Raw genomic sequence first — 19927 nt, 5'->3', positions numbered from 1 at the left:
CATTGGGTTAGGTTGTTTAGACTTTTAACACTTTCTAACAACTGTATAGTTCTGGTTTTGGCTCCAAAAAAGGAAGGCGGATTAGGAAATTAATGTAGTAATAGATCATAATTTGCCATTAAATAATTGCTTTTAGACTCCTCTTCAAAAAAATATTTGGTTCTAGTATTGACGGAAGCATAACAATCAAGTTAAGTGTTAGAGGAAATCATTTTAGACAGATGGCTTTAAAAATCCAACTGAATAGTTTTAAGAAGTTTGTACTCACATCAACATTCCCAGAAGGTTTCTGCTTCCTTGAGCAGGATGATAGTATCTCTAATTCAAGGAAAGATGATTTATAAGCACTGAGGTCTGGAAAATAAATTTTACACTTAAAGTGTTCCCTGTTCTGTTATGGATCTCAGAAATGTGCCAGGACTATTTTCGTCTAGTAAAATGAGTGCTTTTTTATGACTATTACCATATTCCTTTTTGGTGAGACTTCTGTATTATCTAAGCAGACAGAAGAAAAGGTCCCTCTGTATAAGGCTGTGGGTTAGACTCACCCTTTTGCTCACCTGGTATTAGTTCACATGTATCCAAACTACTGTGCAAGTTTCTTTTCTAACAGTTGACATGCATTTCTATACCCTGCCTGATTTACCGTATGTAAATATATGGTATATGTGTAAATACCGTATGTAAATATACAGTATACATGTACCATATATTGGTATTTTTCAACCACATTTTTTCGGTCACATTTATAACTTTTGTCTCTATGGATTTGCATTTGAATATATTTTCCAATACTTTCTGTTAGTGCTTATTTCTTTTTCAGTGTGAGGAGAGGAGGAGACACTGTACAGCTGATAAGGTGGATGTCTACCTTACACTTTTCACTTGGGTTACAAGGAAGAAAAATCTTCCTTTGGAGCTGGGAGCTTCCCTTGTCTGCCTCAAAATTATGAATTACTGTCTTTACTTCCGGCCTAAAGACTGGTAGCCAGTTTCAGAGACAAATGGGATTCTTCCTTTCTTTATTGGAATGCATCTTCAGTGTTTTATAATCTACCTATTTTTTTAAAAAATCTGTGATAATAAAATAAAGAGGATCATAGGAATTTTCTTTGTCCTTTTAAGGTTCTGATTTTGACTATTTCTTAGCTTGGCATTTAAAAATAAGTAATGGTCAAAAAGTAGATGAATTTTTTCCTTTGAAATCACTTTCTCGGAAAAAATAATCAAGAGAATGACATACACATCTGCATAATGATTTAACTAGATTTCCTTTTCAGTTAAATTTTGCCTTGGAAGAAATCTTTAAATCTTAAAATGTTTTCATTTTACACAATGAGTTTTCTTGAGAAAAGGTTTTTATTAATTCCTATCTTTCGGGGTTAATATTCATCACTATGGTGGAAAATGGGTCTTTTAACTTTTTTCTGTATTATAGCTATAGATGAAAAAGTCCATTTCATGTAGATTTCATTTCTCTTCACTCACAATATTAGATTTCAAAGCTTTTCAATCTTTTGGAAAAATTATATGACATTTCAGTGTCACAATTCTATATGACAATTTTAAATGAAATAAACTGGACACTTTATAAGTATTTTTCGGATATATTTTTGTTTGTTGCATATAATAGTTTAGAGTTTTCATAGAATAAATTTAAAGCCCATTTTATTTTGGGAGGGTTTATGGCGTATTAGTGTCTTTGTCACATTTATATGCTACCTTTCTCAATTTAAGCACAGCTGCCTAAAAACTGCCTTCTGTTTCCAGAGAGTGTGTAGGACGGGACTGAGACGGGGACGGGGCCTAGGCTGGCATAGCGGTGGCCTCACACTGATTGTTCACCTCGGGAGGTGGATTTAAGGATATTCATCCACAGAGGTATAGGGTGAGCTCATGAAGCTTGACGTGGTGGAGGCAGGTTTGGAATTCCTGCGGGAGCAGCCGCTGAGGCCTGGGCCTCCTGGCCTCGCTCTTGCCTTCCGCCCGGACGTGGTGTCGTCGGCATCACCAGGGCCCGGCACGGCTGTCAGGGACTCCATCCTGGTCACCGTGTACAGGCTGCTGTGCCGAGCTGGGTGAAATCTGGTGGTTTTGAGCTCCAGTTCGTCGTAGCCGGAGACTTTGATGAAAGGGCACCAGCGAAATGCTCTCTTGAAGCCAGCTCGAAATCTGAGGAGGAGGAGGCCACAGGAAGAAGCAGTCACGTTTCCAGGCTGCCACAGAAGGCCCTGCGAAGGCGGTTACGCCGACTCAGGTTTTAAATTTCATTTTCTAGGCAAACTCTTAGAGTTTGTGCCAAGTATTGGTCTTTTAAATTTTTCTTGTTTTAATTGAATCTTAATTTCCCACAAATGAGAAGCAAGTCATCAAATAGCAAAAGCATAACACCAGGTAATCAACATGCCAAGGAAACCGTGTCCTTTTCTGCAATAATTTCACACAGGTACGTAAGTCTGACTGAATTAGGTCAGCCTGTGGAGGTGCTTAACATGACATTTCAAAATAGCTTCTTCCAGAAATAATTACACATCTATAAATTTGTCTCATTTACTGTTTGCATTAATGGCCAATCTTGATTGTTTTTATATAAGCTACATAAAAGTGCAAAATCTTTATCTTTGTAAGCCATTAGCTGAAGTCGATTAACAGCAGACGTACTGCTTGCGGGGCGGCGTGAATTGAGATACAGCTTACGCCGGTGCTGAGAAAAGTGAGAGTTAGTAAGTATTTAACAAACTAAGGCCCAGTGTGACAAAGTGGGACGAGAGCTTAGTATGTGGCCCCTGCAGTTACTCACGAGTCCTGTTTCTACTCAGGCACAAAGTACGTCGGCTTATTGAGGGGTTTATCAGCCCTGTGAAATGTGACTGTTCCCCTCATGTGCTGACCAAACAACCAATGTGCTTTTAACTGGAAGCCACGTGTTACCTTTTTTCTAGTTTTAAATTAGACTGTAAATACTCCTACTTTTAATTTTTTTAGCTTTATAAACGTCTTTCCCTTGATGACTCCAATTTCTTCACAAGCCATCCCCACGGAGGCTGCCCTCTTACCCTACCTCCTAACGCATTAAGGATTGGAATTCTCCTTGTCCTAATTCATCCTTATAAAATCTTCTACTTTGAAGTCTATTTACAATATATCTGTTTTAATAGAGTCCGCTCATGTTTTCCGTCGTCTCTCCGTCCTGTAGAAATTACCTGTGAATTTCTAGGAAGTGCCTTCGTTCCTCTGAGGATTTGAGCACATTTTCAACTCGCCTCCTTCAATCTTAGGGCATTTCTTTTTCTTTGTTAGGTAAAACTCTGCAGGATTTGGAGGAGGAAGCTGGCACATATTAAAGCTGCCCAGTTAGAACCTCTAAAAACGTTTTGGGCATGTAATTGTGAAGATGGGACATTTTAGAAAGTAGGGGAGTCTTAAAAATATCAAGCTTTGTGTTCCCTTTCAGTGAATTTTTATATTTTCCCTTCCTTCCATACTTTAAATTTGCACCATGAAGCAGGGACAACATTATGTGTTTCTAGATACGGCCGGAATGACAAGAGACTTGCATTTGGTGGTTTTGTGTTTACCTCTTATTCAGACAGCAGTAGATGATGGGGTTGTACATGGTTGAGCTCATGGCCAGCCAAAAGCTGGCCAGGTAGACCTGCTGGATGTATTTCCACCTGTTGAGCTGTTGGTAGATCGCGGTGAGAATGAAGTAAGTGTGATAGGGCAGCCAGCAGATGGCAAATGTCATCACAACAACAATCATCATTTTTACAACCTAGAAAGAAAAGAAGAAGACATTTTTGGCGAATATATACAAGTCATTAAATATAATGGTTCCAATAGCTTATTGCAAATCATGCTTTTCTGCCAGCACAGTTAAATACATAGCATGCCTAAGAAACAGTCGACGTAGTAAATAATGGTGAAGCAGAACAGGGACACTTGCCCGAGGCAGGTCTCAAGAACGTAGGTCTGTGTCACCATTTATCTCTCCCTCCCTGAGCGAATGGGTAGCACTGACACGAACATAGACAAATATGTTTTAATTGTCCTGAAGAAAATATGCTTGCAAAGACTCAGAAAGCCTGTGGGAGAAAGAGGCGGGAGCTAGGACATGGCCGTGCTAGCCCGCACCGTGCAGTGGTGGAGACAGGAAGCCCGGGGAGACTGACTGCGGCGTCACACTGGACGTACTCTGGGCTCGAGGGCTGGGGCGTCCTCAGCATTTGTTACAGCTTCAGACCGTTCAGCTGTTTTTAATACCATGCTCACTAGGCAACCTTATGGGTATTGATTTGGTCTCCCTTGTAATCTGGTATCAGGGAAGGTTTTCCCAAAGAGTGATTATAAATATTCACATTAATCTGAGAAAAATTACTAAGTTTAAATTTGTAAATAGGCAACTGGCTAATGCAGCTGTTTTATGTGTCAGATCTGTGAGTTTGGTAAGCACAGGTCATTTCCTTTGATTCTACTTTGGAGCCATAATGACCTAGCCAAAGTAGAATGTCAACTTCTGTTTCTCCTCCACTGGGCCCTAAATTCCTGAAAGACAGAAACAATGTCTTAATTATCTTAATATTCCTAGGCTCTAGCACAGTCCCTGGCATATAGCTGGAGATAAAGAAATATAGAATGAATGAATGATTGAATGGGGGATGTTTTCTGTGTCTCAGAATAAAATAAAATCTACCATTGTCTGTGTCTATAAGAAAGGTAAAATCGAAGGAGATAAACGCTGAGCAGCTTCGTTTGGTGTATGAAAGGAAATTAACGTAATAGTCTCTGATTACCTCATTTAATATATCTCATTATTCTGTCTGCTAAATTTGTTTACACTTCCTTTGGGGATGTGTAAACAGTAAACATTGTCTAGAATAAGATATATTAAATAAAGTGATTTCGAGGCTTACCTGCAGCCAGATTAATTAACACAAATCAGAGAAAGTCCTGACGCGAATGGCTTATGAGGAATCTCAGAATTAGGAAAATACAGTATTTGTGAAATAGACTTATCATTTGACTGCAAGTTCGGGATTCAGATGAAAGTTGACGAGGTTAAGAGTCATGACACTAGAAATAGACAAGGCATGAAATGGATCGATGTGGAAGGCAAAGCTCCCCCGAGGGCCTCTTCACTGCACCATCCAGGTGACCAGCATTGAGCCGACAGAAAATTGGCCATCAGAGTTGAAGATCCGGGTCAACAGCTCACAGAATGTCATCGCTGGCTGCACCGTGGAAAGTATTTTGATTTTCTCAGTGTTTTTCAAATTGCATCGTTTTCTTCTGAGGAACTACATTCAGACTTGTGCATTTTGATTCTGACGTCTTATTCATATATTTGTGAAATACAACTAAAAGCCATTTTAAATTTACCTTTATGCATATTTGACGTATTTAACAACTTATTGTCTTTCAACTGCCAATTAGAAAACTGAGGCAAAGACCAAAAGATTCGACCAGTGTGATTCATTTAGAACCAAGGAAGGTCTTTACACCTCAGACTTTTTATTTCAGTACAGTTAAAACACATTTATTGAATACCTGTTACATCAAGAAGATAATATTGGGAAAAATAATGATAAAGAACCAATTCCTTACCCCAAAGCTAAAACCATAATGAAAAAAACCCGAAAATGTGAAATTTGTAAAAATGCTTGTATCGAATGTGGTGAATATGAACACGTGCAAATAAAACCAAAAATAACATTTATGAGAACGTATGAATTTACTGTAATAAAGAATGACTCAATGCATGTCTGCTAGTTGTGGGCTCAGGGGAGAATTAGAGTGAGTGAAATGTGTTCTACTGATGTTTTGCTTCTTAAATACGTGAACATCTTACCATTCCTGAGGACTGCGCTGGATTATTCTCCCTGGCTTCTCCCCCTGCCTCTCGCACTCCTCTGATGACGATTTCCAGTGGCTAACTCCCTCATCTCCTTGAAGCCATGGCACAGGTCTCATTTTTTCTGTGAATCCTACGCTGACCAACTGATTTAAATTTGCAATCTGCAGTCCCAGAACCTTAGCTTGCTCTTTACTTTGAGTTTGTTATGTTTATTCTTTATTTCATGTATCCTCATGCTGGAACACAAAAGAGCAAGAATTTTCTGCTTGTTTTGTTCACTTACGTATCTGCCGGCACCTAGACAGGACTTCACACATAAAGGGTACTCGAAAACTTCTTAAATAAATCAGTGAACACCAAACAACAGAAATTGAAGGACCCACAAATGACCAAGTGATGTCCAAGACTTTACTCAGTCATTCACTACTGGGGTCGTTTGTTCTCCAAGTTTAAAAAGGACATGTGTATATAAAATAAGCATCCCATTTACTGCCAGTTCCCCTTTCAGGACAAACAAATACAGATAAAGAGAATGAGTGTAAAAAAAAATAACGATTTTTGTTGTGGGTACATGTGAGCTTCAAGTTTCATTCTGAATAAATGTGAAGGGCAAGAAAAATATCTATGAGAAAGTGACCATGGAGTTCATCTGAATCCTTTTATATAGATGAATCCCAAACTCCCTATGCATAGAATTGGTTTCCAACAATAACTGAAGACCAACGGAAGCTATCAGAGTCTTTTTAAGGGACTTTCAACTGTCAACATGGAAAAAGTCCAGGTAAACATACGAAAAATTAAAATGCATGTGGAGAACGAAACGGAGATTTCAGATAACCTCTAACTCACATATATAGGGCCTTTGGGGCCTTGTTGCAAAAGATTTAGAAACGTATTTGAAGATTCTTTAGAAAAAGCTTAAAAGACCCTTAAAAAAGAGTTCTCTAAAGAAAGAACTGCACAATATAATTTATTTATTTATTTCTGTAAAATACTGTCACCTCGACTCTCTGCTCACAAAATATTGTAGAGTTATTTCAGATGTGGGAATCTCAGGACCCCAGTTGTGATGTAAACGCAAAAGTAGGCTCTGGGGAGGGAGAAATTGTCTTGCTTTGCAAAATGCTGAAATCACAAAATCGTAATCATCTTGCTCACAAAGTGCTATGGAAAAGAGCTCTTCGAAACACCGAGCCTGAGCAACGACAGTGTGCAGACGTCGCGGGCGGTTTCCACGTGCTGCGTGGCTGGACGACGGCACCAGCCCAGACAGGCTGGGATGCTAAACAGGAAAGGAATTCAGCTGGTAGAATTTGTGAAACTCCTGAGACTTTTAGGCAGGATGAGAGTCTGGGATGGAGAAGATTCAAACCTTTCATCATGTCTTAACAAATTTTATTGTGACTTGAGGTACAGGCTGGTCGATGTTGGGTATTTCGTAAAGCTGAAAGACATATCCTGCTTCTCAGGCAATGGGAGCCGTTTTCCATGGCAACACGTCTGGTTGTGTCCACCCGCTGTCCTTGGTACAGGAGCTTACCAGCAGGAGGAGAAGGGGAGGTGGGGGCAAGTGACGCTGCTCTTAGAAAGTTATGGTGCCTATTTTTAGTAGTGAAGACCCATTTTACACAGGCAGGATGGAGACGCATGTCACATGTTAGTGAGAATAAGCCTTGGGTACTTTTTCTTCATGTATCAAAGGGGGAAAAAAATCTTTGATTTTTGTATCGTGTACAGATTCTACTGAAATGCCTACAGCTGTTCTTATTCATTACATTAAATTAGTGTAGGATGGATGACTTTGAGGTTTACGCTATAAAAGAATTACTTTAAGGAATTAAACTACTGCCAACCATTTAAAAAAATCTAGGAGTCATATTTTTCAGTAAAAGATTTATTCTTTCTACATGTCTCAGATAGAAATGATCAGTTCTGTGTGACAGGAAACTTCTTGTTTTGATTAGAGTCTTCTCAGAGCACATGTTTTAAATGGACCAAACCCTACCACTTGTCCGTACTTTTCCTCTGTACAAATATTCTCAAATGGATCATGACATTTCTTTAAGTAAAAATTACAGACAAGCTTATTTTAAGCACAGATGAGCAGACTAATATAATATTCTCAAGAATGAGATATGAAAATTTCAATGAAAAGCATTAACATTAAAGTACTACTTCGTGAGCTGTTTAGGGTTGGCTTTTGGTGCTTCACTTTGAAAGAATTTGCTTAAGAATTTTGTCACAAGTGAGAAAATAAGAACTTAGTGTGACCTGTGAAAACAGCACAGGATGGCTCAGAAGACAGATTGAATTGTACCAGTAATTTCAGGATTCGGTGGGAATATAGGCGTATTATGTTAGAATCATCCACAAAATTGGACGCTGTTGCCAAATCCAATTAACATATATGTTGCCTGAACATTAGCCTAGAGAAACGCCTGTAAGAAATTATGTCAAGCTCAAACCAGTGAAAATAACTATATTCACATGCTTGCAGATATGGAAAATGTTTTCGTGCGCATTGTGTTGTGTTTGTACTTCTTTACATTTCACCGGGCCCATTTTATTTTGATGTAGTTTTACTTTTTTATTGGAAGCTTGATCTTTGAGAGCATGATAATATAATGATCTGAAACCAAAGAAAGGAATGTAGCCACAAAAAGGAAGAAAAGATTGTTGGCATTAGGAAAGCATGTTGGCGCAGAAGGAATAAAGATTGGTTCTATGAGATGACACTGAGATAAAAACTTATCGAGGTTTGGTATGGCCTGAATTGTGTGCCCCGGGTTCAAATGTTGACGTTCTAACCCCCAATAGCAAGGGCGTGACCGTATTTAGAGAGAGGATCTTTAGAGAGGTGATTCAGCTAAAATGAGGTTATCAAGGTGAAGTCTAATTCAGTATGACTGATGTCCTTATAGGAAGAAGAGCTCACAACACAGATACCCAAAGGGAAGCCATGTGGAGACACAGGGAGAAGGACAGACATCTGCAAGCTGAGGAGATGCCCTGGGAGGAACCATCCTGCCGCCACTTTGGTCTTGGGCTTTGAGCCTCTGGAACCTGGCGAAGGTAAATTGCTGTTGTTCAGGCCACCCAGTCTGCGGCGCTTTGTCGTGGCAGCCCTAACCACGTGACGTAGATTTTGGTAACGGGCAGTGGGTGCCGCTGCAACAAATATCTAAACATGTGCAAGAGGCTTTGGAACGAGGCAGTTGGCACAGGCTGGAAGGATTTCGAGGTGTAATAGGAAGCCCAGATGGCCTTTCAGAGACTTTTGGTAGAAAGCTGGACGTTTATTCTGGTGAGGGCTCAGGAAGGAGGAGAGCAGGAGAGAGGGATTCTTACCGTCTCAGAGATACACATAGATCGTCACGAATACAACGTTGGTAGAAATATGAACACTAAAGGTGCTTCTGCTGAGATGACAGATAGAAATGAGGAACATGTTATTGGAAACTGGAGAAAAGGCAATGCGCGTTATAAAGCAGCAAAGAACTTGGGCGAATCGTGTTCTAACATTTTGTGTAAAGTAGAGCTTGTAAGTGGTGCGTGTGTACATACAGCCGAGATTTCTGAGCAAAATGTTGAAGGCAAGGCCTAGTTTCTCCTTGCTGCTTACAGCAAAATGTGAGAGGAGAGAGATAAATGGAAGAAGAAATTGTTAAGGAAAAAGTAACCAAAACTTGAAGATGTGGAAAATTTTCAGCCTACCCATAGTGAGAAAGATGAAACAAATGTGAAAACGTGTTCTGGAAGAACACGAAGGGGAGGGGATGGACGATCACTTGGTGAAGAGATGACAGGCATGTGGCTTGGGGTCAAAGCAGGTGTCTCTGCAGAGGGCAGGGACGGAGAGGGGTTTGCCAGCTTTGTACCGAAGCTGCCGGACCTCCGTGCTTCCACAGGATAGGCCGACAGAGCTGTCCAGCCGCAAACGTATTACCCTTCGAGAAAAGGGGACAATGTCCCTGAAGGCAGATCAGAGGCTGGCAGGGATGTCACTGCCCCGTGGGCCCAGAATGGGAAGCAGGGCTGTCCCCTCGGTCCCAGAGGGGTTGCGGTGCTGCCCGGGGCCCTGGGATTGGGATCGCGGCCCTTGCGGGTCAGGAGGACATAGCACTGTGCCCAAGAGGATGACTCTTTAGCATTAAAAGTTAGTAGAATGTGCCCTGCTAGGTTTGCAGACTTGTTTGGAACCCATCACCCTTCCCTCTTCCTGATTCCTCCCTCTGGGAACGGGAAGGTCGACCTGTGTCTTCTCCACCATCGTAATTTCGGAAGCAGGTAACGTGTCTGGTTTCACAGGTTCACGGTTGCAGAGGAGTTTTGCTTCAGAATGAATCACACCTCCAGTCTCACCCATACCTCAATTAGACAATAATGCAAATGACATTCTTGGAGTTAGGGTCGATGCTGGAATGGGTTTAGGGTTTCGGGGCTGTTGGGATGAGGATTTGCACGTAGGAAGGACAGGACTTGGGGGGAACAGTGGTTGGAGCGTCGAACTGCATCCTCTCAAAATCCATATGGTGAAGGCTCAATCCTCAGTACCTCAGAACGTGACTGCATTTGAATACAGAGTCTTTAAAGAGGTAATTAAATTAAGACGAAGTTATTGGGGTGAGCACTAACGCAATATAACAAGCATCCTTGAAAGGAGAAGATGTCAGTGCACTGACACACAGGATACGAGGCTACACACGTCTGCAAACCAAGGAAAGAGGCTTCAGAAGAAACCAGTCCTGTTGACACATTGACCTCAGACTCGTAGCCTTTGCAATTGCGACAAAATTAATTTCTGTTGTTTAAGCCACTCAGTCTACAGTATTTTGTTGTGGCAGCCTGAGCAGACATCTCAAATATAATGCTTGAGATGCTGAGGACAGTGCATCATAGGGCTTCATTCCTGCAAAGCAAGAAGCATAATACTCTGCAGAGTCCCGGTGAACACCGGGTCTCCAGAGGGGTTTGAATCGCAGATCTGCTTTCAGCAAGGGGAGGGATAGAGCAGGGTCTCCACTTCCTTGAGTGGAGCCTCTCTTAGGTTATATTTGGCCTTCCTCACAGGCCCTGTTTTTTTATGCCAATCGCCTTGCAGGAAAGAATGACAAGCACACAGAAATCGTGCTTGCTGAGTGAAGTGATAGATTTGTCTTGGTTATTACATAACTCAAAAATCTAATTGAATCTGTCACTCGAACTTAGACTGAAGAGTGTGGTCCCTTTGGTTAAAGCAAAAGGCTTTTCCGTGATCACACTCAGGTATTCAGGTCTGAAGGAGCAGAGCCGATCTGACTTGTGTGTTTCTAGAGCAAGAGAATTAAAATAGAAAATAGCCAGAAAACAACTTCTACACTTTAGTAAAACAATACAAGTAGATTATTTGCCAGTTATTTCAGGTATCCAAATAATCAAGAGCAATTTCAACAAGAATTTTTTGAAGAAATCCTCACATATTACGAATATTGGAGTCAATTCACATGTTTGTATTTCGATACATTTAGGGGGTGCAAGTTGGATTCTGTACATGTATATATTGTATGGTGGTAGTCTGGGCTTTCAGTGTACTCATCACTCGGACAGTGTACACTGTTCCCAACAGGTAGCTTTTCATTCCTCCTCCCCTCCCATGCTCTCTCCATCACACCACTCGTGTGTCCTTGCGTGGCCACAGCTTAGCTCACTTACACATGGCTCCCACTTACAAGCGAGAACGCACAACATCTGTTTTTCTGTTCCTGCGTTACTTAGGGTGGTGGCCTCCAATTCCATCCAAGTTGCCACAAAAGATGTTATTTCAGACTTTTTTATGGCTGAGTAGCACTCCATGGTGTGTGTGTGTGTAAATATATACACCGCATTTCCTTTGTCCAGCGTCGGCTGGTGGGCACTTAGGTTGATTCCATATTTTTGCAGTTGTGAGTTGTGCTGTGATAAACACATGAGTGCAGGTGTCTTTCTGATATAATGATTTCTTTTCCTTTGGGTAGATACCCCGCAATGGGATTGCAGGATCAAATGGTAGATCTACTTTTAGTTCTTTTAAATTGAAATTGAAATCGTCTTTATTGTCCTTAGCTTTTATGTTTAGCAGGATGTTTTGACCATGCGATGGCAGAGGCTTAAGAAAGAAGTACGATTGTTTTTGTTACTTAATCTACATTTAGATTGTAATTGTTCTACAATAATACCATTTTTTTTCTAAAGAAACCAAGACCATAGGCACTGGGAATAAGTGGCGAATTAAAACAGATAAAAAGTTTTATCTATGTTCATAACACATCCTATTAAAGAGGCTCATTAAATATTAAATGTAGAAATACATATGTAATTACAAATTATGATAAATTCAATAGAAAAAATAATCATATCTAGATTCATGGAATATAATCGAAGATGCTTTTGAGGAATCAATGTTTAAGCTGAAACCTAGAGGCCGTCCAGGCAGATGAGAGAAGTGTGCGTCATTCCAGGCGCTGAGGATAGTGTGAGTGAAGGGTCAGAAGCAGGAGAAAGCTCGGTGTGTTCAAGCCGCTGAGCACAAGCATCACGGGAACACAGGGCGTGAGCGGCAAAGATGCGCAGAATCAGGCTGGCAGAGTCAGTAGTAGTAAGATTCTATAGGGTCTTGTACATTATTTTCTCATATATATATTTGTAATTTATTTTATTTTTAAGATATATTGGGAAACAATGAATTGTAAGTAGACTGCAATAACTGATTTGCATTTTAGAAAACATCATCTTGGCTGCTGAGTAGAGAAGGAATCTGAGAAGCACAGGTACAGATCTGGGGAAATCAGCTGGGGAGGCTGTAGCAGTGCTGGGTCTTGATGGTCAGTGACTGTATCCTGGAGAATCATTGCAATGAGGTTGGAAAGAAATGGAGAAACGGGAGATATTCTTAGGGAGCAGAGTCATTAGGGCTTCGCGATGGGTTGGATGAGTGTGAGAGGGAGAGGAAATATTTGACTTCTTTTCTGAATTTAGTATCTGGGTGGATAGAAACAGTATTTATTGATATTTGGACAGTCAAACAGGTTATAGGAAGAACCCATTTTGTGCCAGATGAGAAGACTTAATCTCAGGTATCTTTTTTTTAATATTATAATTTTAAAAATCTTGAGAAATAACCAAAGAAAAATGTCAAGTATGTAGCCCATGTTCCCCTCTTTGAATAGGTTCCCTTTATTTCTTGCTATATAAACTTAGAGCTCATATAGACAGTAATTTTATGGCCACTCTGTCTTTTATTTTTATTTATTTATTTGTTAAATTTTATTTTAACCTATTTAATTGACAAATAATTTTATATATTCAAGATGTACAATGTGACGGTTTGATGTGCGTATATATTGAGTACGGATCACCACAATCAAATTAATTAACACGTCCATCACCACTCATGCTATGAGAGCCCCAGAATTCTTCATCATGAAACTGAAAGTTTGTACTCACTGATCAACATCTTCCCATGTCCCCCATACCCCACAGAAAGTATTGATTTAAAATATACATTTCAGAGCCAGTGATCTATAGATGCTATTCAGTGCCGTGGGAATGAGTGAAATTACTCAGGGTGAATAGTAAGAAGTAGTCTAGACCAAGCCCTGAACAACTCAGCTATTGTGAAGTCACACAGAGGCGAAGAGTCGGAAAGGGTAGGAGGAAGGAGCAGTGTTTTCCCTCCTTTAGGAGGGAGGATTGCCAGCCCTGTAGAACGCTTCTCAGAGTTTTAGGAAGATAAGAAATGATAGTTTCTATGGAGACAAGTGATGAACTGAGCAAGAGCTCAGTGGAGCTCTGGTGGAGTTGTGGTGGCAGAATCCAAACTGAGTGGTTTAAAGTGTGAACAAAATATGGAGAAAGCGTCTGCAGGCAACTCTTTTCGTTGTCTTGGTTGGTTATGATGGAGACATACAGGATGGAAGCTGGGTTGGGGAAGAGTTGGGAGATCAAAAGATTATTTTGTAAAAGACCTAGTGAAAGGTCTTTGCCATGCCATAAGCTTGTAGGTCATTGAAGACGACTGGATGCTTACACTTTCCAGGAGAACGTGAGTGAGTGGGATCCACAGACTTTTGAGACAGGGCTTTTCCTGTTGCAATGGACGAGAAGAATGGGGAGGGCATATGCAGATGGATTTGTGGATTACACGGTGGGAAATCTAGAGTAGTTTCATCTTGTTGCTCTTGGTTTCCTAATGACCAGTGCTCAGTGTGCGTAGAGAAGGAGTGAAAACGTAAGATGTGCTCAGTAAATATTTGTGAAATAAATGAATTAGTAAAGCATGAGGTAACGTCATTAGCTAAACTGAGAAGGAATGGAATTGATCAGAAAGCAATGTATTCTCCACTAGACCATATGTATTTTATATGAAACTGAAAATACTCAGAAATTGGGCTGCCTTTGAAAGGCCAAAAATATGAAGTATATAATGGGGAACTGTACAGTATACAGCACAGTACAGTATACATACAGTATACATACATAGCACAGGCTTCGTGATGCTGTGGAATTATCTTTATCGTGCTACTGATACAAAAAGAAATTTATCTGCATTGTTCACTGCATTCTATTTCAACAATGCCACAAAAACTGTTTCCATACACAGACTTATTTTTAGTGGAATATGGTATTGTGTCGGCATAGATTTATTTACATCCTAAAGCAAATATAAGTAAAATATATGTTCTAGAATCTTGTCCTTTTTTTTTCTTTTTTCTTTCCTTTTTTTTTTTTTAGTATACTGCAATGCTAAGATCATTGGAGTCAAAAGCTTTAAATCTAGGCCCTGCGAGATTTAACAGGGCTTGGGAAAATTACTTAATCTCTTTGAACATCAATAATCTTATTAGTATAGAAGAGATAAGAAAACTCATCACAGGGCATTGTCAGGATTAAATGAGAATGTAAATGCCAGGCTCACAAGATACCCAGGACATGCTAAGATATTCATTTTTACTTCATTTCCACGATCTGAGTAATTTATAAGCATGTTTACAATTATTAGCACCATGGCCTACATTGATTTTTGAATGTACCTTTGTAAATGCAAAGGAAGACCATGGTGGTTGGCTGAGGAATGTGGGTGAAATCAAGACTGGGTCCTGGAGAGCCAAATTCTCTGTCAAATTTTGTGACAGAGGTGTGCAGCTAATAGTAGCTTTAATTTTTTTATTATTTAAAAAAAATTTTTTTATTTCAGCATAATACGGAGATACAAATGTTTAGGTTACATATATTGCCTTTGCTCCACCGGAGACAGAGCATCAAGTGTGCCCATCCCCCAGACAGTGCGCACCACACCCATGAGGTGTGTTTATACCCATCCCCTCCGCCCCCCCCACCTGCCCCACCCGATGAATGCTTTTACTAAATGTGCACATAAGTGTTCATTAGTTAATACCAATTTGATGATGAGTACATGTGTTGCTTGGTTTGCATTTTTGTGATACTTCACTTAGTAGAATGGGTTCCAGCTCTATCCGGGATAATACAAGAGGTGCTAGATTATCATTGTTTTTGTGGCTGAGTAGAACTCATGGTGTACATATACCACGTTTTATTAATCCACTCATGTATTGATGGGCACTTGGGTTGTTTCCACATCTTTGCAATTATGAATTGTGCTGCTATAAACATTCGAGTGCAGATGTCCTTGTTCTACAATGTCTTTTGTTCTTTTGGGTAGATGTCCAGTAGTGGGATTGCTGGATCAAATGGTATTTCTACTTGTATCTCTTTGAGGTATCTCCATATTGCTTTCCACAGAGGTTGCACTAGTTTGCAGTCCCACCAGCAGTGTACGAGTGTTCCTATCTCTCTGCATCCATGCTAACATTTATTGTTTTGGGACTTTGGGCTATTCTCACTGGGATAAGTGATATATTGGTTTTGATTTGCATTTCCCTGATGATTAGAGATGTTGAGCATTTTAATCTTGGTTTCTGAAATCCTTCTTCCCATTTATAGCATGTTACTAGTATCCATAGAGTGGTCCAGACAAAACTTCTGGAAATAATCTTTAACTTCTTCCTGTCCTTAATCAACATCCAATCAATGACAAGGGTCCCTCAAATTAACTCTAAAAGCACTCAAATGTATTTCCTTCTTTCCTAAGTCCCTGCTCTACTCTTTTTTTTTTTTGAACTATATAATTCTTTGTCTGGATTAATATACATGTCTACTAAAAAGCCTCCTTCCTCCATTATATCCGAATCTAATGAAGTCCATTGTAAACTGCCTTCAAAGTGCTCTCTCAGAAGGAAATATATTTGAGTGCTTTTAGAGTTAATTTGAGGGACCTTGTCATTGATTGGATGTTGATTAAGGACAGGAAGAAGTTAAAGATCATTTCCAGATGTTTTGTCTGGACCACTCTATGGATATTAGTAACATCCTATAAATGGGAAGAAGGATTTCAGAGACCAAGATTATTATTTAGTTTTGATTAGCTTAATTTGAAGTGTGTACTGCGTATAGGTTTGGAGTGAGAGATGGTTAGCAGAATTTTGATCTAAATCTCAGGGCCTAGACCTCAGAAGAGAAATCTAGATATGGGCATAATACAAATACAGATTTGGAAATAATTTTCAAGGGAATGGATGAGATGATCTAAACAGGACTCTACGTGAAAGCTATATACATACAAAGAATGGGACTCTGGGGTAAAGGGTAGCATTTAAATGGTAGTTAGAGGAAAAAAAGTGAGAAAAGGCTACTGAAAAGGAATGGCCTGAGGATAGAAAAAAGCAAATACCAAGGAGGGGACACCTCGCAAGTGGGGAGTGATCAAACGGGGTGTCTGTTGATTCAATCTAGCGAAGGACTGAAAGTATCCAACCAATTTAGCCACGAACACGTCAAACATAACTTGGGCAAAGGCAGTTTCAGTGAAATGGAGTGTTGGAAGCCACAGAGAATTGACCAGAGGAGTAAGAGATCAGTAAGTCACAGGAGAAAGCAAATGTAAACAGCGCACGACGGAGACGTGAGCATGCTCCGTTAGGAGCAAGAACACAGTTCAGTGAAACAAGTTGTGGCCCAGAGATAGATGGTTTAATTGATGGGGGAATACTCTTGAGCAGGAAGTGGCAAGGATCGACCCAGAACACAGGTAATGTGTGGATGAAGAATATGAAAAGCCAGAAGCTTAATGAGGTGTTCAGACACTGAGACTCGTCAACGACTTGTGGCCAGTTGAACCCCCAGGTTCCACGTCAGAGAATTCAAACACAATTCCAGGAATTATTCAGATACTGCAGAAAAGTTGCATTGCCGTGGATTGTGGAGCCCAGTAGCAAGGAGCTATCAAACCCAGAAGAGACAATGTCAAGGTAGTTAAAGAAATACATTCACCAGTTTTAGGAAACCACACTTCCAAAAATAAATGCATGTTAAAGTCCTAATCGAAATGGACTGGAAGGCAAAATTAAATATCGAAATGTCATGAGGACATTTGCCAGATCTGTCTGTCCTCAAATGGAAGTATACCTGCCACTCCCTTGGAAAAAGGATTCAAAATAAATACAATAATCCTTTCCCCTTATACTTAAAATTTATTTACACAAATAAAACTATAAGCTTTTTTCCACTCAGCTGTATAATCTGGGACTGTAGTTGGATGAAAAAATATGTGCAAAACTGCACATTTCTGAGAGATGAGAATCTTATCTGTGCTGTTAAATCATGCAAAAACAAGAGACACTGTGACTTTCCTCTAAAATTAAAAAAAAAAGCTAACTACTTCATGTGCTAGAAAATAGTTTGCTTATTTTACGGCAAAATTTCTTTTGGTTTGTAATCACAGATTATAACAAAACAACAACTTTTGTGCCTTATGTATAATAAAAATTTGATAACATTGCTATAGCAAAATGTTTCTGGACTATGCCGTACATCTTAGGCTATGGCTCTTAAGGAAGATGTGTTAAATCCTTCCTTTTTAAATCATTTGCTCAAAGTTGCTTACACCCTAAGAAGTTTTATAGGAAGACCAGAGAGCAATAAAAACTGATTTGTAAGATATAGGGTCTTCTATTATAGGCGATCTCTAAATAAATACAAATTTATTTATTTATTGTCTCACATCACTGGATTTAGAGGTTTCTCTGCAGAGTCCTTCTTAGTAAAAATCCTAGTTTGGCAATGAAATGTTGTAGGAGTTGCCCCATGAGATCTTACGGCTAGAAGGTAGACTGGTATTAGGATGACGGGGACTTGGTTTATATTCTCAGGGAAGTAAATAAAACTGTGACTTCTAATTCTCCAGGAAATCGTGTTTAAAAATAAAACACAAGCTGGGCGCGGTGGCTCACGCCTGTAATCCTAGCTCTCTGGGAGGCTGAGGCGGGCGGATTGTTTGAGCTCAGGAGTTCGAAACCAGCCTGAGCAAGAGCGAGACCCCGTCTCTACTAAAAATAGAAAGAAATTAATTGCACAACTAAAAATATATAGAAAAAATTAGCCGGGCATGGTGGTGCGTGCCTGTAGTCCCAGCTACTTGGGAGGCTGAGGCAGGAGGATCGCTTGAGCCCAGGAGTTGGAGGTTGCTGTGAGCTAGGCTGACGCCACGGCACTCTAGCCCGGGTAAAAGAGTGAGACTGTCTCAAAAAAAAAAAAAAAAAATGAAACACACCATTCAATTCAAATTAACTGTGGCATATAAACGTGGGACCACTACTCATCAGTGTTCAGTTTCTGGTGAGATACTGCTCATGTGAAGGGAATTATTCCATACTTGATCTTCTGCCTTTTAATTGGCATGGACACCATTTGAAGGATCCGTTATTTATTCTGATTAATATTCAAGTTCCTATTCCTCTTAGATATGCAACTAGTATTCTGTGTGTTGATTTCGGTTCTTTTAGGATGCTCTTTTCCTTTGCAGATTTAGTGTGTGAAGCATGTAGGTTCCTTTAGGGTGTCTGTGAAAGTCATCTTCCTCATCTGGGCTTAGATGGCTATAGCAAAAGGCTTTAGAAATTCCTATTTCAGAGATTTATATAAAGCTGCCACAGCTTGTTGGAGACTAAAGAAATAATGAGGCAGAAATAATCTGAGGATAATACCTGAGAATCAAAAGGTACAAAGTAATTGCAATGTATTATTTCCACTAGTTCTAAATATTTCCAAATCAAAACAGATTAAAGACAATTTTGAGAGGCATACAAAGGATTTGACAAAGCCAAAAATTTGGAAATGCATTGAATACAGCACATCAATATACATAGAATCAAAACACTTTTGGGATCTACTACCTGGGGCTAAGTAGAAACCTTGAAATCTTGGTTAAAATGAAATAAAAATGAACAATTTTAGAAACATATCTGGAAAGACTTAGAGCACATAATTGGAATAATATAAATAAAGCATTTGTGCAACATGGTTTGAAAGAAAAAAACCTCACCATTTTTCTATTTATAATCCCCTTCTGACTTGAAAAAGAATGTTTGCTGTGTAGGGTACTGATGTGTATCTAGGGATTGGAAAGTTTAGAATAATTTGAATTATAGGAACAGTGCTGCAGTTTGAATTATAAGAACAGTATCAAATTTGTATTTAAAAACTGGATGAAGCCAGGCGCAGTGGCTCATGACTGTAATCCTTGCACTTTGGGAGGCCGAGGGGTTAGGATTGCTTGAGGCCAGGAGTTTGAGACCAGCCTGAGCAACATGGCAAGAGCACAAGACCCGATCTCTACAAAAAATTAGAAAAGTTAGCTTAGTGTGATGGCTTGCGCCTGTTTCAGCTACTTGGGAGGCTGAGGCAGGAGGATCACTTGAGCCCAGGAGATTGACATTGCAGTGAGCTATGACGATGCCACTGCACTCTAGCCCGGGCTACAGAGTGAGACCCTGTCCCAAAAAAGAAAAAGTCTTTCTGAGGCAAAGAAATGGATCAAGGAAGGGCAGCAAGAAGGAAAGGTGGTGAGGGAAAAGAAAAGAGTGAAGGAGATAAAAAAAAAAAAGAAGGCCGGGCGCGGTGGCTCACGCCTGTAATCCTAGCTCTCTGGGAGGCCGAGGCGGGCGGATCGTTTGAGCTCAGGAGTTCGAAACCAGCCTGAGC

At 40.0% G+C, this 19927-nt stretch overlaps 1 protein-coding gene across 1 annotated transcript in view; it reads right to left on the bottom strand.

The window, feature by feature from the left end:
* Positions 1–1652: 1652 nt before the first annotated feature.
* Positions 1653–19927, bottom strand: part of TACR3 (tachykinin receptor 3) — a 77260-nt gene continuing 58985 nt past the window's right edge. Inside the window, exons 6-7 of the mRNA XM_012655090.1 lie at positions 3579–3775; positions 1653–2172 (exon numbers count right to left, since the gene is read on the bottom strand). Of these exons, the coding sequence (XP_012510544.1) occupies positions 1860–2172; positions 3579–3775 (510 nt within the window). The 3' untranslated portion in view covers positions 1653–1859. The remainder of the gene's footprint in view (positions 2173–3578; positions 3776–19927) is intronic.

This window comes from Propithecus coquereli, unplaced genomic scaffold, assembly GCF_000956105.1.
Source record: "Propithecus coquereli isolate 6110/MARCELLA unplaced genomic scaffold, Pcoq_1.0 Scaffold46, whole genome shotgun sequence".
Classification (NCBI taxonomy): Eukaryota; Metazoa; Chordata; class Mammalia; order Primates; family Indriidae; genus Propithecus; species Propithecus coquereli.
Note: the sequence above shows the minus strand (reverse complement) of the source record. Positions and strands in the feature narration are given on the sequence as shown.